This window comes from Nipponia nippon, unplaced genomic scaffold, assembly GCF_047370975.1.
Source record: "Nipponia nippon isolate SJK-2023a ecotype South Korea unplaced genomic scaffold, ASM4737097v1 scaffold_8, whole genome shotgun sequence".
Taxonomy (NCBI): domain Eukaryota; kingdom Metazoa; phylum Chordata; class Aves; order Pelecaniformes; family Threskiornithidae; genus Nipponia; species Nipponia nippon.
The window spans coordinates 9,174,316-9,194,393 of NW_028262402.1; the positions used below are offsets into that span (position 1 = coordinate 9,174,316).

At 35.5% G+C, this 20,078-nt stretch overlaps 1 protein-coding gene across 2 annotated transcripts in view; it reads right to left on the reverse strand.

Annotated features, from left to right (window-relative positions):
- Nucleotides 1–301: 301 nt before the first annotated feature.
- Nucleotides 302–20,078, reverse strand: part of DTWD2 (DTW motif tRNA-uridine aminocarboxypropyltransferase 2) — a 107,456-nt gene continuing 87,679 nt past the window's right edge. The window contains exons 5-6 of one of the 2 annotated variants that reach the window (XM_087741798.1): nucleotides 8,503–8,631; nucleotides 302–4,042 (exon numbers count right to left, since the gene is read on the reverse strand). In XM_087741798.1, the coding sequence (XP_087597924.1) occupies nucleotides 3,872–4,042; nucleotides 8,503–8,631 (300 nt within the window). In that variant the 3' untranslated portion in view covers nucleotides 302–3,871. Of the gene's footprint in view, nucleotides 4,043–4,277; nucleotides 4,407–8,502; nucleotides 8,632–20,078 lie in introns of those variants that run through there. The other variant, XM_087741799.1, reaches the window with a different exon arrangement.

A 20,078-nucleotide genomic window follows, 5' to 3' on the forward strand; every position in this document is an offset into this window, starting at 1 on the left:
TAGAGTGTGGGAAGATGTGCATGTTTGTGAGCTAGCAAACAGGAGTTAGCCACTACTGCAGAAAGCAAGAAGAGAGCTCTAAACGGAAATGCTGGAGAAACTGCCACAGCAATTTAGGCTTCATGCAGGTTTCAAGAGAGAACAAAGGAACCTTTTTCTTCAAATGGCATAGGAAAAACCATATCTCTTCATTAACTGACCGAATGGTGTTAAAAAGGCACAAAAAAGGACTAAGCTTACCTCTTTGTGATACCAACGCATATGAACAAATCCAGTTCTGTAGAGACACAGTGGCACATGATCACAGTAAATTAGATCTTTTATTGCTTTGAAGCAGAAAGAAATATATAATTTATGTGCATTCATGTATGTAGGCATAATAAATACAAACCTCAGGACAAAAGCATGAACCACTATCCTTTTTAAAAAGTTCAATTTTTAATTAAATTTCAAAACAATTCAAGCAGAGAAGTTGTAGAAAATAATGCACCATAAACAATTTTTTATCTAATGTGACAGTTGAGAAGAAAACTCTTGGTCTTAAAATAATTTTTGCCCCTTTTGAAGTCAGTTGAAAAGTTTTCTTTTTATTTACAGAAAAACTAATAAGAGTAAGTTCTTGGTAGTATGGTAACACCATCTTCCAGCTGGAATTCCAATGGAGTTACGAAGCAATAGAAGTAAAATCTTGAAGAAAAATAAATTTATGTTTGTCCTGAGCATCTCTTCACTTTTAATTTGAAAGCTTTCTAAACAAAAGGTGTGTGGAAGGTTGTGTTCTTACTTTGAAAGATTTCTAGCTTTGTCTTTTTTCTTAAACTTTGTCTTACAGATTATGAAAATATAGAGACTTAACAACACCTACCCTTGTAAAATTTTTACATGTGTTCATGTGTTCAAAGGCCTGCTATCCACGTCACCAGTTCCCCAAAGCACGACATAGGAGCACATGGAAGGCAGATTTCATTTTGGTAGCAATATTCCAAAGTACAAAGTGGTCAAGGACAAAGAATCAAACATTAGAAGCAAACACACTCCTTTCCTTTTAATCAGTATCTTGTTAGACTGGTGGGTTTGACTCATTAATCTTTTGGTAAATGAAAAATGAAACTGATTGACCACTACGGCAAAAAATAAAACTGCAAATTAAAACTCATTTTAATGAAATTGCTAGCAAAGAGTGCTACTTCATCATGCACAACTTTCCTCAGAAGTATTTGGACTTTGGAGTACCCATGTCTGAGGTATTTAGAGGTAAATTCTGAATCCACAAGACCTGAAAACAAACTCTCTGAACTTCTCCTCTTATATTGTGTATATTTCTAAAGCCATGCAAGTTCCACCAAAAAAGTAACAAAAAAGTATTGTATTTTGTGTTTAATAGTTTTGAACAAATCTGAAATTGAGCTTCATATGACTGCTGTGTTGCATCTAAATGTTCACTATAGTATAGCTGAGATGGGACATACAAAAAACTCAAAAATTAAAATGCCTGGAGGTTTGCAATGAATTGTTTTTCATTTCTTCAGCAACTGCTGCATAGTGATTGATCTAGTACTGTACAACACAGGAAATTAGCAATTAAAGGCTTTCATGCATCCAGCATCAGTTCCTACAAATCCTGTTAGCCACAGGAGTAAAATTAGAAGAGGAGGAGGAATCAACAAAACTAAAAAGTGCTTATTGTAAGCTGTATTCAATTTGTCCTTTGCTGAAAAACATGAAAACTCTGAACAGATTGCACGCACAAGAGTATTTAATGTAGGATTATAACTCAATTAAGACAACTATTTCTCTGATCCTGTAATTCTAAGGCATTTTGCAGATGTCTGTGAATCCCAGGCTGTAATGCAAATTTCTTTCTGTTCTCCATAATATAAACTCACATTTTATGAAAAGACGCATTTAGCCTTCTGTCTAGAAAAATAATCTTCACAATGTAGGTCAAAAGATACACTACTGTTGTAGATGAATCTAAAATAAGGTAAACTAAATTAACATATACAACATTAAATGTGAACATCCTCCATATATATAAACATGGCATTAACAGTAAAGCCTAACTGATACCCTTGTTTCTTTAAGAAATGCTTGGACAGTGTCCCAGAGCACAAGGGAAACAGATTCCCAGCCCAGGACGAGCCTTGCCAGCCCCAGAACTGGAGGCAGCATCACACACGGGGCTGTGCACACAAGTTGCATAAGACTGCAACTTCACACTCCAAGCCAGCCTGGAGATTGCTGCACTATGCTTTGCTACAGGAATAAACATGCCCTTTCTCTTCTCCAACATGAACAAAAGTGCATCTACGCTATCATTAATCACATGAGACTGTTTTGCTTCAGATTTGTCAAAACTAATTCAGGTTTGCTGAATTTAGCGACAGATACAGGATTTATCTAGACCAGGGGAAGAGAAAAAGGTTATATAAACTTTGCTAACATAGCCAGACAAATTAAATTGTTAATCCATGCCTAAACAAAAGGTCACTATTAGCTCAGGGTTAACTAAAACTCCTTAGCTAATCTCTGACCTAATTTTGACCTCTCTTGTTAATTGCAGAAATGCTTTCAGTTAATATATTGGTTAGCTGTGTTTACGCCCCCCACTTCTGTAGTTTCTTGCCTTGCAGCTCACAAATTAAAGACAAAATATCTTTTTCTAAGACTAATTAGTACCCAATTAGTTCCATGTTCCTACCTGGAGTGGAACCGATAGTAAAGACAAACATCAAGCATTTTAATCTCTTTCATGAAGGAGGCGTTTATGAACATGAAAGGAACTTCAAAACCTTTATTTCACTTTTTTTTCCTGCAGATCATAAAATATTACTTCACAAAGCTTGTAAAAATACCCAATTCTTCCACTTCTAGTGATTCCCATTAGAAAGAAGTACAGTTATATCACTGTTAGAAGAGAAGAGCTAGTTAAAGAAGACCTGTAAATCTAATGGATCTGCAATCATGTTAGTAGGTTGTATCAAGACATAATCATTTATCATTGTATCATATTTCTTACAGGGCTGTTTACACTGGGTATGGTTAATTCCTTTAGTATCATAACCATTGTATGTCAGGGTATAGGTGTGACATATTCATAACCATAAAATGTCCCCTTCTGTGGAAGAGTAGTTTTTGCTCAAGTTAAAGTGAAGCACCTGAGTTATACTTCCAAAATGCATTTCTCTGCATTCACTTTTGTTTTAAGTCGGAAGTGTTCAGGTTCTGGTAAAAATGTATGCAGGTTTAATTTAAAAATTAAGTCTGAGAGAGAAACTAAACCCGACTGCATTGTAAAATGTATATAAATTTACGAAAAGGAATTGTAATAATATAAGAAATAAAAATCTCCAAGTTAAAAAGAACTGTACAAATACCATGCCTTATGTTCATCTGAACTAAGTAATATAAGGAATTACAGTTTGAAAACCTACTGTAATTAGATATTGAAGTTAAAATGCTCAGCAGAAATTCAATATACTTCTAAATGCTGAGGCCTTACCATTCCATTACTTTCATATTCCTTGTCTTTTCATACTGATAAAAGCTTCTCCAAAGTAAATTTATCCAGTCATATTGAGGATCATACTTGCCCAAGAGATAACATAACTCTAAATTACGCTCAGAGTTTTCTTCTTCTTTTCTATAGGAAATGAGAATGATCTTCTATCACCTGAACAAAGGCACCTGGCCTACTGCAAAAATGAAAAAGCTTGTCCATTACTGTTTGTCACATTGGTAGATAAACTCTTGCCTATGAAGGGCCTAAAAGCTGTTTTATTACAGTACAGTCAACTGTTGGGATCAAATTCAGTTTCATATTCATTTGCTAACTGCAAATAAATCCCACTGTACTGTCAGTACAGTTTTCTTATATTTTAACATTATTCACCAAAAGCTCCATTCTTCTGAGTTTGCGCTTATTCTTTGGCATTGGCTTGTTGTATAAGCCATTTTTGAGAAGATGCTCTTTGCTGTGATGGATCTGGGCACCGTGCTGAAGCTGGAAAGAGCATAAAGCTTGAAGTGGACGGAGTATAGTCTGCGGAAAGATGAAGGGATACGGGGAGACAAAAACCCCAACCTTTTAGTAAGCTATTTTAGAGACATCGATTATTCCAGGTTTTGTATTCAAGGACTACTTAGAAATGCTGATAAAATATAGTTTGGATGATAAATGCTGATAAAATATAACCTTTGGAGACACAGAGGGCACAGTTGAATAAGAGATGTACTAAAAAGAAGCCACATAGCAGACATACATCCACCTACCTGCTGTCGTCCCTTACTCCTCTCCTTGGACTAACTCAATCCTGGCTTCAGCCCCAGCCACATTATTGTAAGTTATGGCTTTAACTTGACCTTAGCAATGGACTACAATCAATTACTGTGGCTCAGCCAACAAGCTGCAATAAAATAAGTAACAATAACTAAGCTGTTTGTGCTTGCATGAAAATACTTTGAGGCAGGGTTTTAGAAAGAGGGGAGGGACTCATGATCAAGGCAGTTGGATTGCTATCCTGAAGACTGCACTGTATCCTTGCTTCTGCTCAGCAATATCATGTAGGACTAATGAAGCCACACAAACCAAATTTATCTCAAGTGGTTCCTAATTGCAGGTTCTTCATTTTCTGGTTGCCTGACTCAGTATCACGGGGCCTCATGTGCAGATGTGTAAAGCAATCACAAATGTAACTGCAGTCAGCAGGAGCTGAGTTTCTACCAAGTAAAATGTGACTCTTCTGAGCACACAGGAAAATCAAGTGACTTACTTATATTGGGCATCAAACTAAGTGCCCATTTTTAACTTCCATGGCTCTTGACTTCAATTTGCCATCTTATATGCCGGGAATAGCAGTCATTTAATTCAGAGATGGTATAAAAAAAGTGCACAAATGTTCATGAAGCTCTTGGCTATTGCAGCATTTATAGAAGCACCTTTGAGAAACAGACAATTTTATCTTTGAAAAGTAGGCTGGGCCAATTCTGAGTGGTAGGGATAAAACAGAATACAGGACTGGGAATTCTAGACACTAGCAAAACATTCACCCTGGACCTGAATAAGACAGAAGTCCTAACGAAGGAAAAATATGCCAACATTGTCCTAGCACACCAAAGCAAAAAGTAAATATATAAAACCCACTTTCATGTCAGTATTTCTAATTTTTCACAGGTTTAACTTCTACAATAAACAAAAACATTCTTTTAACATAAAAGCATACGATAGCCACACTGTCATAAAAGACACACAACTTTCTAGAAAAGTTTCTTTATGCAGAGTTCCAATTTGAGCTATATTTTCTTTTGTGGTGACACACTTTGTCCCGGTCTGGTTCTAAATGCAATTGATTTAATGTTGAGGTGACTCTCTAGTGCTACAGAAGTGGACATGAAGGTGGCATACTCTACACTATGTCAATTGCAGAAGCAATTTTTGACCTGGGAACCTTTTTTAGTAGGCAGAAATCAAGTACCAAAATATTAATTATCTGATGAAGAGGGATAGAAGCATCCCAGGGTGGATACTAGAATGTAGTGAATACATGGATGAGCTTTAAATCTCTTTCACAGACCCTTCTGTACTACATTCTGGGCACACAATCAGATTGCAGACCTGGGTCTATGTTGCAAAACTACTCGTAGGTCTTTTTCAAAAGGGTTATTAAATTGGTATTACTAATGTCAGCAACAAAAGATTAAGAAGGACATTATCTTAATAACCTCTTCCATCACCGACTAGTGGGATCACAAGTTGCAAGGAAAAGGCTAATGTCCAATTAGTATTCTTTGACCTGGGACAAACTTAAACTCAAGAACTGTTAAATTCCAAGTTCCTCCAGTGACACCTAAGAGTTGTGAGCTGGCTGGTAGGAAGACATAATCCAGTGGGTTGCATTCCATGGCTGCAGGAGTGCGGGAGGTCAGTGGGACAGGCTTACAAAAGCATTTTATCTTCCAGTTAGCAGTGAGGGGGTATTCAGATCACCTATGCTGTCTAGTTTTTGCAGAAAATAACTTATTACTTTCCATGCAGTAATATACTCAATTGCCTGTCTCCAACTAGATCAGCTTTTGGGTTTTTGAGAGTCAAAGATCACCTTGCTGTGCTTTGACTTCAGAGGATCATTTAAAAATACGGATCTATCAAAAAGGATAATCGTTATTTGTCTCCAGTAAATATTCCAAGACCAACACATGCTAACAAGGAAATTAATCCTACCTGACTGCTAACTAAAAGAAACTTTTTAGAATCTAGCACCAGTTATTCTCAATGGCATTTGTCAGCCCTGTAATTTTAAATTCAGATCTTAACTGAAGAAGTTAACCATAAATTTAAAGGTAGTTAAATACTTTAATATCCTATGTAAGAGACATAGAGACTTTACTGATACTAATCTCCAAATTTTCTTAAGTTTCTCACATCTTGGAAATACTTTTCCTTTTTAAGAAGTTGTATCCAAAGGTATTTTACTAATTCCCAAGAGCCTCAACTGATGGTACCTAAGTAATACTATTCCCCACTATTAGAATATGAAGAGACTGGTGAAAATATCTGAATGTTTCTATGACAATTTGGTTCTCAACTGAAGTAAAAAAATATTTTAAGGTGTGCATACATATACACTGCCTCCTAACATTTGTTATAGGATGTACCATTCAAAATTAATAAACTCTTCTGACTTTAAGTGGCTTCAGGTTTTATCTACCATTAGGAAAACGCACAAGAAACTCAATGGCACAAAGCCTTCAAGACCCAGAACAAAAATTTCATTCCAAACACTGCTTGCCACATTATTCAGTACTAATAAATCACTAATCAACTAAATAATCATCATGCTTTTCTGGCTTCATGAAAATTAGACATCAGAGTGATTATAGGCTGTAATCTCTGCCAAGTTTACTAGTATCTTCCATTGCTACAAAATACTAATCATACTTTAGACTGAGTATAACTTCAGTAACATAAGAGTGCAACATATAAATTCCATACATTACAGCAACTGAATAGTTGTTAATAGTTAACTGTTAATTACAGTTAATTAACAGAGTACATAAACCAAAGTAGTTTTCAATACACTATAGTTAAGAAATACCCGAAAGAAAATCATTTAAAAAAAGAAAATCAATCTAGCATGTTACATTTGTACAATTTAGTATATTACATGTGCCTGGTACATGGTCTATGTTTTGAAGTTTTGCTATAAGAAATGTCAAGTGAACTTAGAAAAACATCACAGGAAGAAATAACTACAACAGTGCATCTCTGCACTATTTGCCCTGCAATATACACCATAGTACTTCTATTTGTTTTGAGCTAAATCCCCAACTGTCATCTCTACAGATTTTTATTCTGTATTGTAACAAGCACAGCATATATTTGCTGCCTTATAAACCAACTTTTTAAAACAAGTAATGTACAGGTGAAGAGAATCTGAGTCACTCTTCTCATCATACTTAGAATTACACGAAGTAGTGTGTGAGATAGTAGTACAGGATGAGAGAATGTGATGGGAAAGAAGAATGAGGTAGAAGGAAAGAAGGAACTGGACTGCTGAGTTAAAAATGCATAAAAGGTACAAGAGAGAAACAGTGAACAGAAAGGACAAATGGAAAAAAGAGGGAAAAAGAAAAGGGAGACTGAGTAACCAGTACAGCACAAGGGGAACTCAAATCCTGAGATGAATGAACCGCAAGACTGCACAGTGAAAACTTGTAAAAGTGGAAGTGTCTGGGGAAAGCATTAGACCAGTAAAGGAAGGGAAAGAAAAAAAAACAAAACAAAACAAAACAACAAGGGAAAAAGAGGAACTGAGGAGATGGGCTGGGAAGGTAGCAGTTGTTTCCAATAACCAATTTATTACTCCATACACAAAATGGGCTACCAGGGTAAAACTGGTCTGTAAGATAAGTAGTCTGCATTCAGCCTTCATGGACATTGCAGCACCAAATACAATCTGTTACAGGACATGATCTGACCCTAACTGGTACTTTAAACATCATCAAAGCAAGATTTTTAGCCCTGAATCTTGTCCAGGTTTATATTCAGACAACTCTTTGTGGCAAAAGAGCCAATCTATTTCCATTATGGGATGAAACAAAAATTAGAATTTAGCATAGAAAAGTACTAGAATTTAACATATTTAGAAGAGCAATAGCAAAACAATCATTCAAGACCTTTGTATCTAACAAGTTCCCTCAGCAATCTGACAGCAATGTTGAATAAAGAATAGGAAAACTATAGTTATAGTTTTATAGTTATAGTATTATAGTTATAGAGACTTTTGGAACACAACAAGGAACAGTCACAGTAATCTGAACATATCAGAATTAATAAATATCTGAAGAAAAATAGTTTCTATCGGTACATTCTTGTTTTAGTTTGCTATGCAACAAAAACATTACACTGTCGTTAAGATTTTGACTGTCAAATTAACAGCTAAGTACCTTCACTGTCCCTCTGCTATTCATAAAAGAAAAACTCAGGTGTTTAATTTTACGTACCTCTTGTATACTCTTATTTTTTTCCATGATAGTAAGAGCAACAGCTGCACATTCAAGTGTAGACAGACAGGTGTTTGTTGGTTGTGTACGAATCACGTATTGACTTGAAATGTTGGTTTTTAACTGCACCTGAAAAATAGCAAACTCTACTAAAATAAACAGGTCAGTACAGCAAACAAGATACTTCTTCCCTACACTAAGCAAAACACAGCCCCTTCCCCTCTGTGGTCAGTTGCCTTCCTTCCTTTTTGTGGTTTTGTCTCCCAGTAGCCAAGGACCCTATGCTACTGTTTAGTACAATACTGTAGTACCTGCAAGTTACCATCAGAGACAAGAACTGCACAAACTGTTACTGTACAAACATGTAAAGAAAATAAAATTGTTTGTTAGAGAAAGACTGAGTGCAGTTTTAGCAACGAATTTCAGTTGCCATAGATATCCTATGACAAAAATAAGATTATTCACCTATGCTTGTTTTATTGCACACTCTAAACACACACGATTCTGTACAATGTAGAGTGACTATATCATCGCCAACACTATTTACCTTAGTTAAATATTACTTGTCAAGTTCTGAATGAAAGAGTTTTAGAAACTACTTTTATTCATATAATGTACTAGGTCACTGATTAGAACTATTTGCTTACCGAAATCATGTTTAAAAATGATTTTTTCGCCCTGCCTCAAGTGATAACGACTCTATACTATCTCACAAATTAAAGTTTTTTTAAGAAAAAGAAATTTAATTCAACCACTACACTGCCTGTTTTATCAGCTCCAAAATCTTTTACTGAGTTTATAAACAGCAGTTGAAACATCACAGAATTTACATTACTAGACTTTGTGTGAAAATTCAGATATTATTCCTTTATTTCTAAAATTTCCACCTCCACTTCTGTTTAAAATATAATTTGCCAAACAAGTTAATGTTTTAGCAACACCGTCACTATTCATAACCAAAAATCATCAGTTTCTTTTCCAGAAAATCATAGTACAGTACAATAAACCCTGAGGAATTATTACAAGAGAGCAAGTCAATTTTCTTTTTTTTTTAAATCTCATCCCAGCAATTGTCTTTTATTTTTCCTTCTTCTCAAAAAAGTGAGTGACTGTTCCCCATGGCCATCATGATACTGCTCCCATTCTGCTTGCCAGAGGTTTTTCAGCATTCCTCACTTCATTCAGTATTTTTCCTCTTCACTTTTCCCATTTTTGCTTTTATTTGTAATGCTTTATTTTCCTTCATCTCTTTTACATGCAATCACCCATTCTTAAAAGTTCAAGATCTCTCATTTATTAAAGGGAAACTCCAAGCTGCTGAAGAAACATGAATGAGTAAGATCAAATTCCAATATTTTACCTGATTCCAATGTAATGGGAATTAAAAATAAATAAGTAAAAAGAAGGCAACAAGAGAAGAGGAAAGCCATTCTGGAAAGGACAAATAAGTTAGCTATAAAAGTTCAATATACTCAAATATAGGAAAAGACAGAAAAATGTATCTTTGTGACAGAAGGTCCTAACTTGTTTATCAAAGGAAACCTTTTTTTTTTTAAATGCTGATATTGAGATTGGGTAGGCTCGAAGGACCAAAACATGCACATTTCAGAATGTTTTAAAAGTTTCCAACAAGGATTGTTTAGATAGTTGGAGAGATCACTTTCAACAGCCAAAGAATACACACTTGGGTTGAGAAATTGAGAAGATGAATGCATGCTAGTTACGTAAAGAATACAGCATACCAGCATTATGATTTTTGCATTATATAAAGATACATTTGTATTCTTTTCACACCTGTAATACTGGAGGTGTCATTTTAATTAAATAATTTTAAAATCACATCTTCCAAAATCCATTTTGCCCCCTTGAGAGAAGATCGATGCTTTTGCTATTTTAAGGCTGCTTACCATAATAATTACCTGCAATGCATGTAGTTTTAATCAGGTTATACAATTACCAACTGTTAATTAAACTGAAAATGCACCAGTGGTCTCAAAGCACATATAAATGTATCTTTCCTGAACATACTTACTATTCTTAGATATTTCAAGGTAATGGTTACAGGTGATGATATACAGTAATTTCCTGCAAACTCAATGGTCATCTCCACTTAAAACTCATTTTCATTTTCTGCAGCTATTCAGCATATTTCTGCAAATGAATTGGCACAATGTATGACATATTACTCAATGAATGCCTATTACTTACTCTAAAGTCGAACCTGATATATTTAAAGCCAACATAGTTTAAGTAGTTGATTTTTCCATGTCTGCAAACTCAAGAGTCTTTAGTCTCTAGCTCTGTACTCTGACTGTCAAAAGAGAAGAATTTATATCCAGCACCTCATTAGCAGATTGTGCTTGCTATTACACTACACTGGAAGCCGACAGGCTACAATCTTTGATTTATAGTTATACTGTAGAATTTTATCTACTGTATGAAAGATGTTAACAGTTACTTGGATATTCAACAGCAAACTCAGTCCACATGCTGGGGAACAGATCCGCGACAGATTCAAGAACGAAGCTAGTGGATATATACTAGCTTTTATCAACTACCTTCTTCAATTTGGTATCGAAAAATCAAAAAGAGAATAAATCGATTTAGGAGACAAAATGTAGAATTTGGACATCAGTGTATGTAGTGAAATGCAAAAGAAAATTAAAATGAAATATTTTCATTTATTGTTCCTCAAAGTTTTCTTTGTTTTTATGCTTTCTTTATTGGGAACCATGTATAGGTCTCCATCATGACAGAGTAGGAAAGCTAGTTATTTTGAGTATACAGACATATATGCTGCAGAGAGCTTTTAGTGCCTACTCAGAAATTCCTAGATAGGTATTAACAACGAGGATAAACTCAGTCCATTGTTTCTCCAGCATGTATCCTGCTGCAGAGCAGAAACATACCCACATTTCTCAACAACTGACAGCCACATTCTTCATAGAGTTTCTCTACAGAGGTTGAGAGAAACCACCTCATGGACTACCTGCAGGCACACTGGCTTCCCACTCCTTAGACATATACAACAGTGCCTCAAGGCTTTTTTTTGTAAGAGCTGGGAATAGTTCTGTCTGCTCGTTTCCATACTTCATTTTTTGGGGCTCATGCTGAAAAACTTCTAAGATCATCAGCAGTCCAGAGAAAGGAAAATTATTCATAATTGCAAGACAACTTCTGGGGAAGAAAAGCTGCCTGCACTCCACCTTACACTGTGGAGCCAAAAAGTCTGTAAGTGCAGCTCTCAAACAACTGACATAGTATGAAAAGGCAACCTTATATTTCTAACAGCAACAGCAGCAGCAACCAAATTTCTTCTTTCCTGGGAAGAGCAAGAGGATGGAAACAAGTGGTCCCCATTCTTTCTTCTGAAAAATTACATATTCACTGGGATGAGACGAAAACACCACAGACAGACAGCACAGTGGTGGAGATCAAAGGAAGAATACCTAACCAGGACAATGCCCTTCTACAGTTTGTTTCTTAGGCTTCTTTCAGCAAACGTGCATTTTACTCTACTCTTTACTCCAAAACAATATAGAAAACAAAATGAATTAATATAGTTAATACATATTTCAGACATGGGAAGAATATCTTCTTGAAAAAAAATCATCTATATATATGAAATATTTACTGTTCTCAAATGTGATTGGGTAGGAGGAAAACTTCTCTCATTTTCAGCCAAGAGGTCTAAAACTTGCCCTGCCTTTTGTGGAGCTAGTAGTTTCAGGTAGGGTATTGCAACAGTCTTACCAAAGCTTCTGCATTACCTAGATGGATTAATTCTCCGTCTGTCACCTGTATATGTCACATGCAGCTGAACAAGCTTAATTCAAAGTTACGGAAATGTTCCCCCACAGTTAATGTAAACAAAATCAGATCATCTGCCCCTTACATTACGCTTCAAAAACTCAGCATGAATATACATAAATACCCTATCTAAGTACATTTCAAAACAACAATCATGAGACTTTATAACCACTTTTCCATAAAATGCTAAAGATATCATGATACAACCAATTTACTTTTTTTTTTAGCTGTCAAAGTAATTTGCAAATCATATGCACATTTTGGAATAATTTCAGTTACTAACAAAATACAGCAATGTCAAATTGAAAAAGCACCAGTCTACTTAACAGCACTCACCAAAATAACCAATAGCATAAGACAGAAGATAGAAACTATCTCAACCAATTTAAACTAGAGAGAGGAATTTAGATAAGCTGAATGCAATTATTCACTGGAATTTAGCCAAGACACTGAAATTAGCATATCTATTCTCTTCATAAGTGCAAGAGAGTTTGGGGACTTAGTTTCCAAGCCATCAGAAGCATGAAGCAACACATACAATAAGGTTTCATTTCTATGTGTAACTCAAGACCAAGTGAGTCTTTTTCCAAAAGCCTGAATGTCAGCAGCTCTCACAAACTGTTACATTAACTCAATAAACACTGGCTTCTCTGCCTATGCACCACCCTCTTAGCAAATGCTACAGCCTTTGAGCATTTACAAAGGATCTGAACCACAGTAAAAATAGTGACCCTTCAGTATTTCTCAGGCCGGAGTTCTTCTTCCATGGGCCTCTTTGGAGATGCCCCAGGCAAGTGATGACCCAGCTGATCCTGTTCAGCCATTCAGAACTGATGGAAGCAAAAGTGTTGCCTTGATGGGGTCAAACACCTGCTGTTTGAAATTTTAGAAATTTAAGTCAGTAAAGACAGGCAACTGATTTCTGCTCTTATTTTAAATGTTAGGACTGGAGCTTTTGCAGAAAGCTTTAAGTGCCACCCTCAGTCCTCAATGTCAATATCCTTATCTTTTTACCTTTTCGATGCCAGTTCCTTCATCATTACTCTTACTAGCTTTATTCTCCAAACAGAATCCAGCATTATGCAAAATTCTATTTGGAAAACAGTGCACCCGCAAGAACACAGAAAGGCTATAAAGTTAGTGCACCTGTCTCACAAGGCACACTCAACAATTCTTGATTTTGTCTGTCCTGTTTTCTGCAATTAGGCTACAGGCACTTTAAAACAGGCAGAGGAAAAACATATTCTTCTGTGGCTTCTATGAAAAACCTAGTACTTATTTTAAGATCCTCTCCTCTTCTACTTTTGTTCATAGTGTCCTTATAAAATCTGAATTTCTCTTTGGGAATTAATTTGCTCAACTCTCAGAGAATGAAGTAAGCAAGTACCATCCGTCATGCTGCTTAACATAGGCAGTAGTTATTGTTCATATGTACTGCTACTTTAATAAATATCTTCCAGAAAAAATACCATAAGCCATTTAAAAAAAACCCCAAAAACTCAGAAGGCACAAAAAAACCCCAGAAACAGTAGAACCACATCCTGCCATCTCGCCCATCATTCCAGAAACTAAAAAAAAATTGCTTTTAAGGTGCTGAAGAGGAAGAGCATTCTCTGTGTGCTACTGCACAAACAACCTCAGACAGAAAAGGGTGTCAGGCAGGTGAAAGATCTTCCACTCAGTATCCAGTTGACACAAGCACCTTTTACCTGTAAGCCAAAACAAACTATTTTCTATATCTTATAGAAGTTTCATGCAGTTAAATAAAATTACCTTTGTGACAGTGAAGATAGCCTGAGTAAATTTACTCTCAGCATGCTACTGAAATTTAAATCAGGAATATAAATAAGTTATTTTGTTCAAAATCTTGGCTTTAATTTAAAGTGACATCTTAAGAGCACTCTGTTTCTAAATACTGGAGGGAATAACTGCCATGCAACTGTCATAAATGGATAGCCTGAAAGAGTACAGAGATGTCACAAAACCCTCTGTCCACTTCGCATACCTTTTGATTGAATATTTAGGCATATCCATGACATTCCTGTGTATGTTCCATGTAAAATGGTGAAACAAGTCATAGATTATATTGTGACTTCCAGGTAAACTTGAAGAAATTTTTTCAATTTCTACGAAATGACAAGCTACTTTGCATATTGTTTCAGACAACTTCCAATGAACCTCAAAACATTTCTCTTTGGGTACCCCACAAATGCTTCCTCTCAGGCATTTTATGGCGTCAGGTCAGATGCCAGAGTCTTATCACTACAAAAAGCCTCAGGATTTCTCCTGTGGTGATGGGAACAGTGACAAATATGTAATATTCTGTCTCTGCAAGAGCGGCATAATTGCTTCTGCTGAACAGTGGCTGTGTGTAGGTTCTATCTACTTATGCTCCTTTCAGCCTGTGTAGAAGAACCTGAATTCGGAGCTGCAACTCAGTTTAGCTCTTTCTCAGGTCAAAACCAGAAGCCTTCTTACACTCTTACAAAACGCACCTGTGTAAAAGCAGTGCCCAGAATTTCTTTCATCAAATATGTTGTTAATGTATGAAAATACATTAAACTTCTATGCACTTTCAAGAATGCTCTTTCTTTGCTTTTGGAACCAAAACAATTTAAGAACCAAATTTTATTGCTGTTGGGTATTACATGCAAAAGATAAATGGTCCAGAAGAAATCAGTAGAGCTACTCACTGAATGACTTCATGTTCATCATCTGAATATAATCCTACATGAGGTCTCTTTGTTACATGACCGTGTCAAATGACACCTCTTTTAAAAATGTCACCTCTGTATTTCATTATGTCTCTTTCCTGTTGCTATATAAATAAGTTTGAAAGAAAAAAAATGCTGTAATTCAATATTTAGAAAAATATTTGAGAATGCCACAAATACATCCTGGGGAAAAAAAATTAGTAGTGTTTCACAATGTTCTGACCTTTCTTTTAAAATGTCTTTTTAATGAGGAAAACTCAGATTGTACAAAGTATTTCTCTACTGTGTTCCTTGCTTTCATTTTTAGACATAGTTGATTGACAGGAAGAGAAATTAAATTGCAAAATGAATGTGTCCTTCACAGACAGAGATTCTTACATCACATTCCTACAGAAATTTAAAAAAAAAAACAAAACAAACAAAATAAAATAAAAAGAAATTTGCCCCCCCCCATATGCATTTTCTCCACCCCACCCCTGACAAACTTTAAGTTTTTAGAGTGCTCCTACAGTGCTTCAGCCAGATTTGTTCAACAGAGATTCTTTCCCATGGCCTGGGCAAGGAAGCAATGAACATAAAAAGGAAATACTGCCTTTAAAAAGTAAATCAGAATAAACGCAAAGCTCTTATGATTGTAGAAGATAACATTACATTTTCCACATGTAAAAAATTATGGTAAATGAACCAGGGCAGAAAAAAGCACTGTAAACAAAAAACATTACCAATAGCATCATTTATCTGTGGAAGACAAGTTTCTCACATAGCAAGCTTCCTACTTTGTAATTTAGCTTGTGTAAAGACTGAAGAATTTGATACAGAAACATGAAACTTCCATTTATTAAACAGTTGAAAGAATTGCAAGCTAAATACCTACTAAAGTTAAAAAATAGCAACCAAAATAGATATTTCACTTTTCTAAATAAATCTGTAATCCAATCTATATGTCTATATTGATCATCTTTACATGATACTGAAGTTAAGGTTAAATTCAGGTTCCAAAGCACAATTTTTCTTGCAGGAGAACCTGGTAATTCAAAATACTTAGGTACCACGTGTGCAGATTGTTTTGAGAAAGTCCAACAACTACCTAATAATTCCTTAGGCTATTTATTTCTCTCTTTAATGTACTATGAAATCAAAGATCTACAAAAACACATGGAATACTTTGCAGCGGCCTCCTTAGCACTTCATTTGTTCTACACAACTACTTACAACAGGCCCTTCTGCTGCCTATGCAACCATTTCTGAAGGGTTTTTACCAGGAATCTCATTACAGTTTTTGTTAGAACTCAAATTTTTAGCATCTTCTCAAAGATGCTAAGAGAATTCAACAGTTTAGCACTTCTTACATCTTGCAAAGTCAAATAAAATTGTCTCCTTTTTAGATTGTGAAATGAGGTAATACAAACACCTGCAAACTTTAGAACAATCACCAAAGTAAACACTGTTTTTGAAAGTTATTGCAGATGCTTATGCCCATCTGCATATTTTGAATCCTGAATGTTACACACAATACAGAAGGGGTAAAATTACAGAACCACAATGTTTCAAACCATTTCCATGATGTTTGTCACCACTTACACCATGCATGGAAAACATATTGTGTGAAATAAGTGTCCACCCCAAAAGAAGTTTGGAAAATAAACCTATGCCTACCTGAGAACCTCTCTTTTAAAAGAAGAAAACAGGATATTCAGGCCTACATTTAATGTTTAAGATGTAAACAGTAAGTATATATTTTAAAAAAGAAGTAATTTCTTCAGTATTGCTGCTCTGCAGAAAGTATCGAACTTCCTAGATAAGTACCGTGAACTTTTACATTAATGAAAATCATCATCAGTAGAAGTTATCTAAAAGAGCAGTTTCTAAGGTGCCAAGACCAGGCTGCTGACAGTGACAGATAAGTATCAGTCTCCAGTGCTGGAAGGAGATTGAAGAAAGTCTGTATGCACAAACCCTGCTTCCCTGAAAGAGAAGACACTGAACTTGATGTCAGGAAATAACCTGAGCTCACTAAATCACTTCAGGCAAGCCACCTTCCTTCTCTGAGCTCCAAGGTGTCTATCTGTAAGATGATGTTTACCCAATGCTGTAAAGCACTTTGAAGGCTGAGGGAATGGATGATGGAGAAGCAGGAGACAAATCAGAAAGAGTAAGTGATGTACTCAAGATAAGAGGAAGAGCACCTTCCTTCTGACATTTTTGTGCGATGTTTCTAAAAAAGTTATGGCAATGGCAAAGAGAAAAAAGCAAACAAGAATTATGCCAACCTTTCTTGCACATAAGGATAAAAGAAAATCAAGGTTCCTTCACTGTTTCCCCTGTGTTTCTTGTATGAATATTTACAAGCACAAGAAGCACCACAAAAAAAACCAGAAGGCCTTACTATCCTTAAAGAAAGTAAAATAGTATGGTCAACAGTTAAAATAGATAACTGAAATAAAGTCCAAGTGCAGACAAGCTGTAGTTCTAATCTGGAAGTAATAGCTCAAATTCCTGTAAAAGAAGGCACCTGAGGCTGACCCATATGGCTTACATAAAAGAGCTAACGGTTGAATTGTAAGGAAAGGAAAGTCCTAACAGCTAAGGCAAAACAGAAGACAGGACTGACCTAGTAATATTTGGACTATATATTTTGCACAAATAATTGAAATACCATCTGGTTATGGTCTCAGTTCTGAAACTGCAGGTTTTTACCTATAACTAAGAAATGACATAATACTGTCATTATGTTACATAAAAATAATTATATTTAAGTGCAAGTCATACAGGGCATGCCTGGCACTTCATAAAATGACTATGCATTTTTTGTTAATTTCCATGCATTGTAATTTTTTGTATTTAGAGAAAGAAAGATCCAGAAACTATTTCTGGTAATATCTCTCTTGCTCTGCTTACATTTCAAAAATGAATGTCAGGCAACAGATCAATATTTTATGCAGCACTATTCTTTTAATAATTAATACAACAGGAAAGTGCTGCAAGTAAATTCAGTCAGTGAGCAGAGTACAGATCTAGAGAATGGGGTCATGAAATGAAGGAAGAAAATTTAATATCATGTATTGTCACAGCCATTTAACTTTAATTACCTGCAAATATGAGAAAATTGGAAAGGAAAATTAAATACCTCAGTGTTAAAAAGTAGCATCAACGCAATGACATTGTTCTTTGGAAACTACTAATTACTTTTGCTTTTTCTGGTTTCTTTTTTTCTTATTGCATGTGAATAGTAGTAAGCACTTCCATGGAAAGGGAAAAAAGGCAGTGTAAGAAGCTCCTTAGAAGAACTTTGGCAAGGACAGAAGGGAACATGTAAAGAAAGACTAAAAGAAGGAAAAAGACTTCAATTAATCTAGTTATTTGAAAGCAAGTTCAATCAAAATGAAAAATATTTCTAGTTTCCTTTTCACAAAGTGTTCATATCCCAGGAGAATTTCAGCATGGGCACAATGGTACAAACCCTGCAATTGCTCCTGGATTGTTTTAGCAGCAGGACATTCAGATATTCAGCAAAGAGTTTAACAATAATTATGAAAGAAATGGCAAAGAAATAAATTAAAAGCAAAATTTCTGCCCAAGAGTGAAAATAGCATACACTTCTGACATCTGGCAAATTACCTGAGACCTTTCCATCACAAAGAAAATGTCACTGTATTGACAGGTAATAAATACATACTTATGACCAGAAAAATGTCAAAGTGGACCAATGGCATTCAAATTAACCTAAATGTCAGAAGGACAGACTCCTGTTGATTGCTCAGCATCATATCTCAACTGTGCATGGTGTCTTGACCCAAGGTAATTCCCAGTTCTCTCCCTCTGATCTTGGTCTTCTTGAACAGCAATTTCTGCCTGTCCTAACACTTTGTTCTTTCGGGTCCAAAATATTTCCTTGAGTGTTTCAGTTATAATAAGACAGCAGCTAAAACCCGAACACATCAAACATTTCAGAATAATTAATAGATTTTAACAATTATTTTTAACAGTTATCTTTACCTTTCAAGTCATTATACAGCAGAAGATATGAGCTACTTTCTTAACGAGAACATGTTTTCTTGCTACATCAAAAATTACTCAAATTAAAAACTCAACTCAGAAATAAAATTTTACTATCAAAGCTCACAGAGGCTTCTACAGCCTACAGATAACTGGGCTCTCCTATGGTTATTAGTAAAATCACCAATGTCACACACATATAGATAAAAAACACTTATAGAACAAGTCAGTGAAAACAAGGTTTTTTTCTTCCATTAGTATGAGGATGCATAGTTGAATGCATAGCACTTTCTGGGACGTACATTACTACAGTTTTCCCCACTGCAACCGTTGTTGACTGGCCTTCATTGCCTTGGGTTTTGATTTGCCTCCTGCCCACCTGCACCTCTGATTCATCACTGCACATCTTTCCTTTGCAGAATTAAACTGGGCATTGTCCATTTACTTAGGTTCTATGGCAAAATTTGGTATTTAATCTCTCTCTCTCTTGTGCAAATTGGAAATTGTGATGAAAACTGAGATAGGAAAACAGAAAGATAAAAGGGAGGATAAAAAGGGACTGTAATAAAAAGTATTTACTACCAAGCACTATTTATTATTTGATCCTCATATGTACACTTGCCTAAGTCCCATAACTGTGGAGGATGAAAGAGCATATTTTTCGCTGCATCTCCTTAGCTCACTGAATAGGAGATTTTATAAAAATAATTCAGAGGGCAAACATCAGAAAAGGTATAAACTAAGATACAGCCAGATGACAACAGTGATTCTTGCTATCTTGCTTGCTCTTTTATTCCAGGTGTTTTCTGTATGCGGATGAATGGATGTTTTTATATTTCTATTTTTACATTAAATGTAATCCTCTCTCAAGGTGTTCAGACAGTTGCCTAAACATCTTCAACTGTATTACACTCATGTCTGTGAGCACTAAGCTCATTAGAAGGATGTTTTTAACTTCATATAGAAGGAATTTATCTAAATGGCAGATTAAAGTTTAGAATAGCTGTTTGCCCCAGCAAAGATATTGTGATTTTTGGACATGCTTTCAGAAACAGA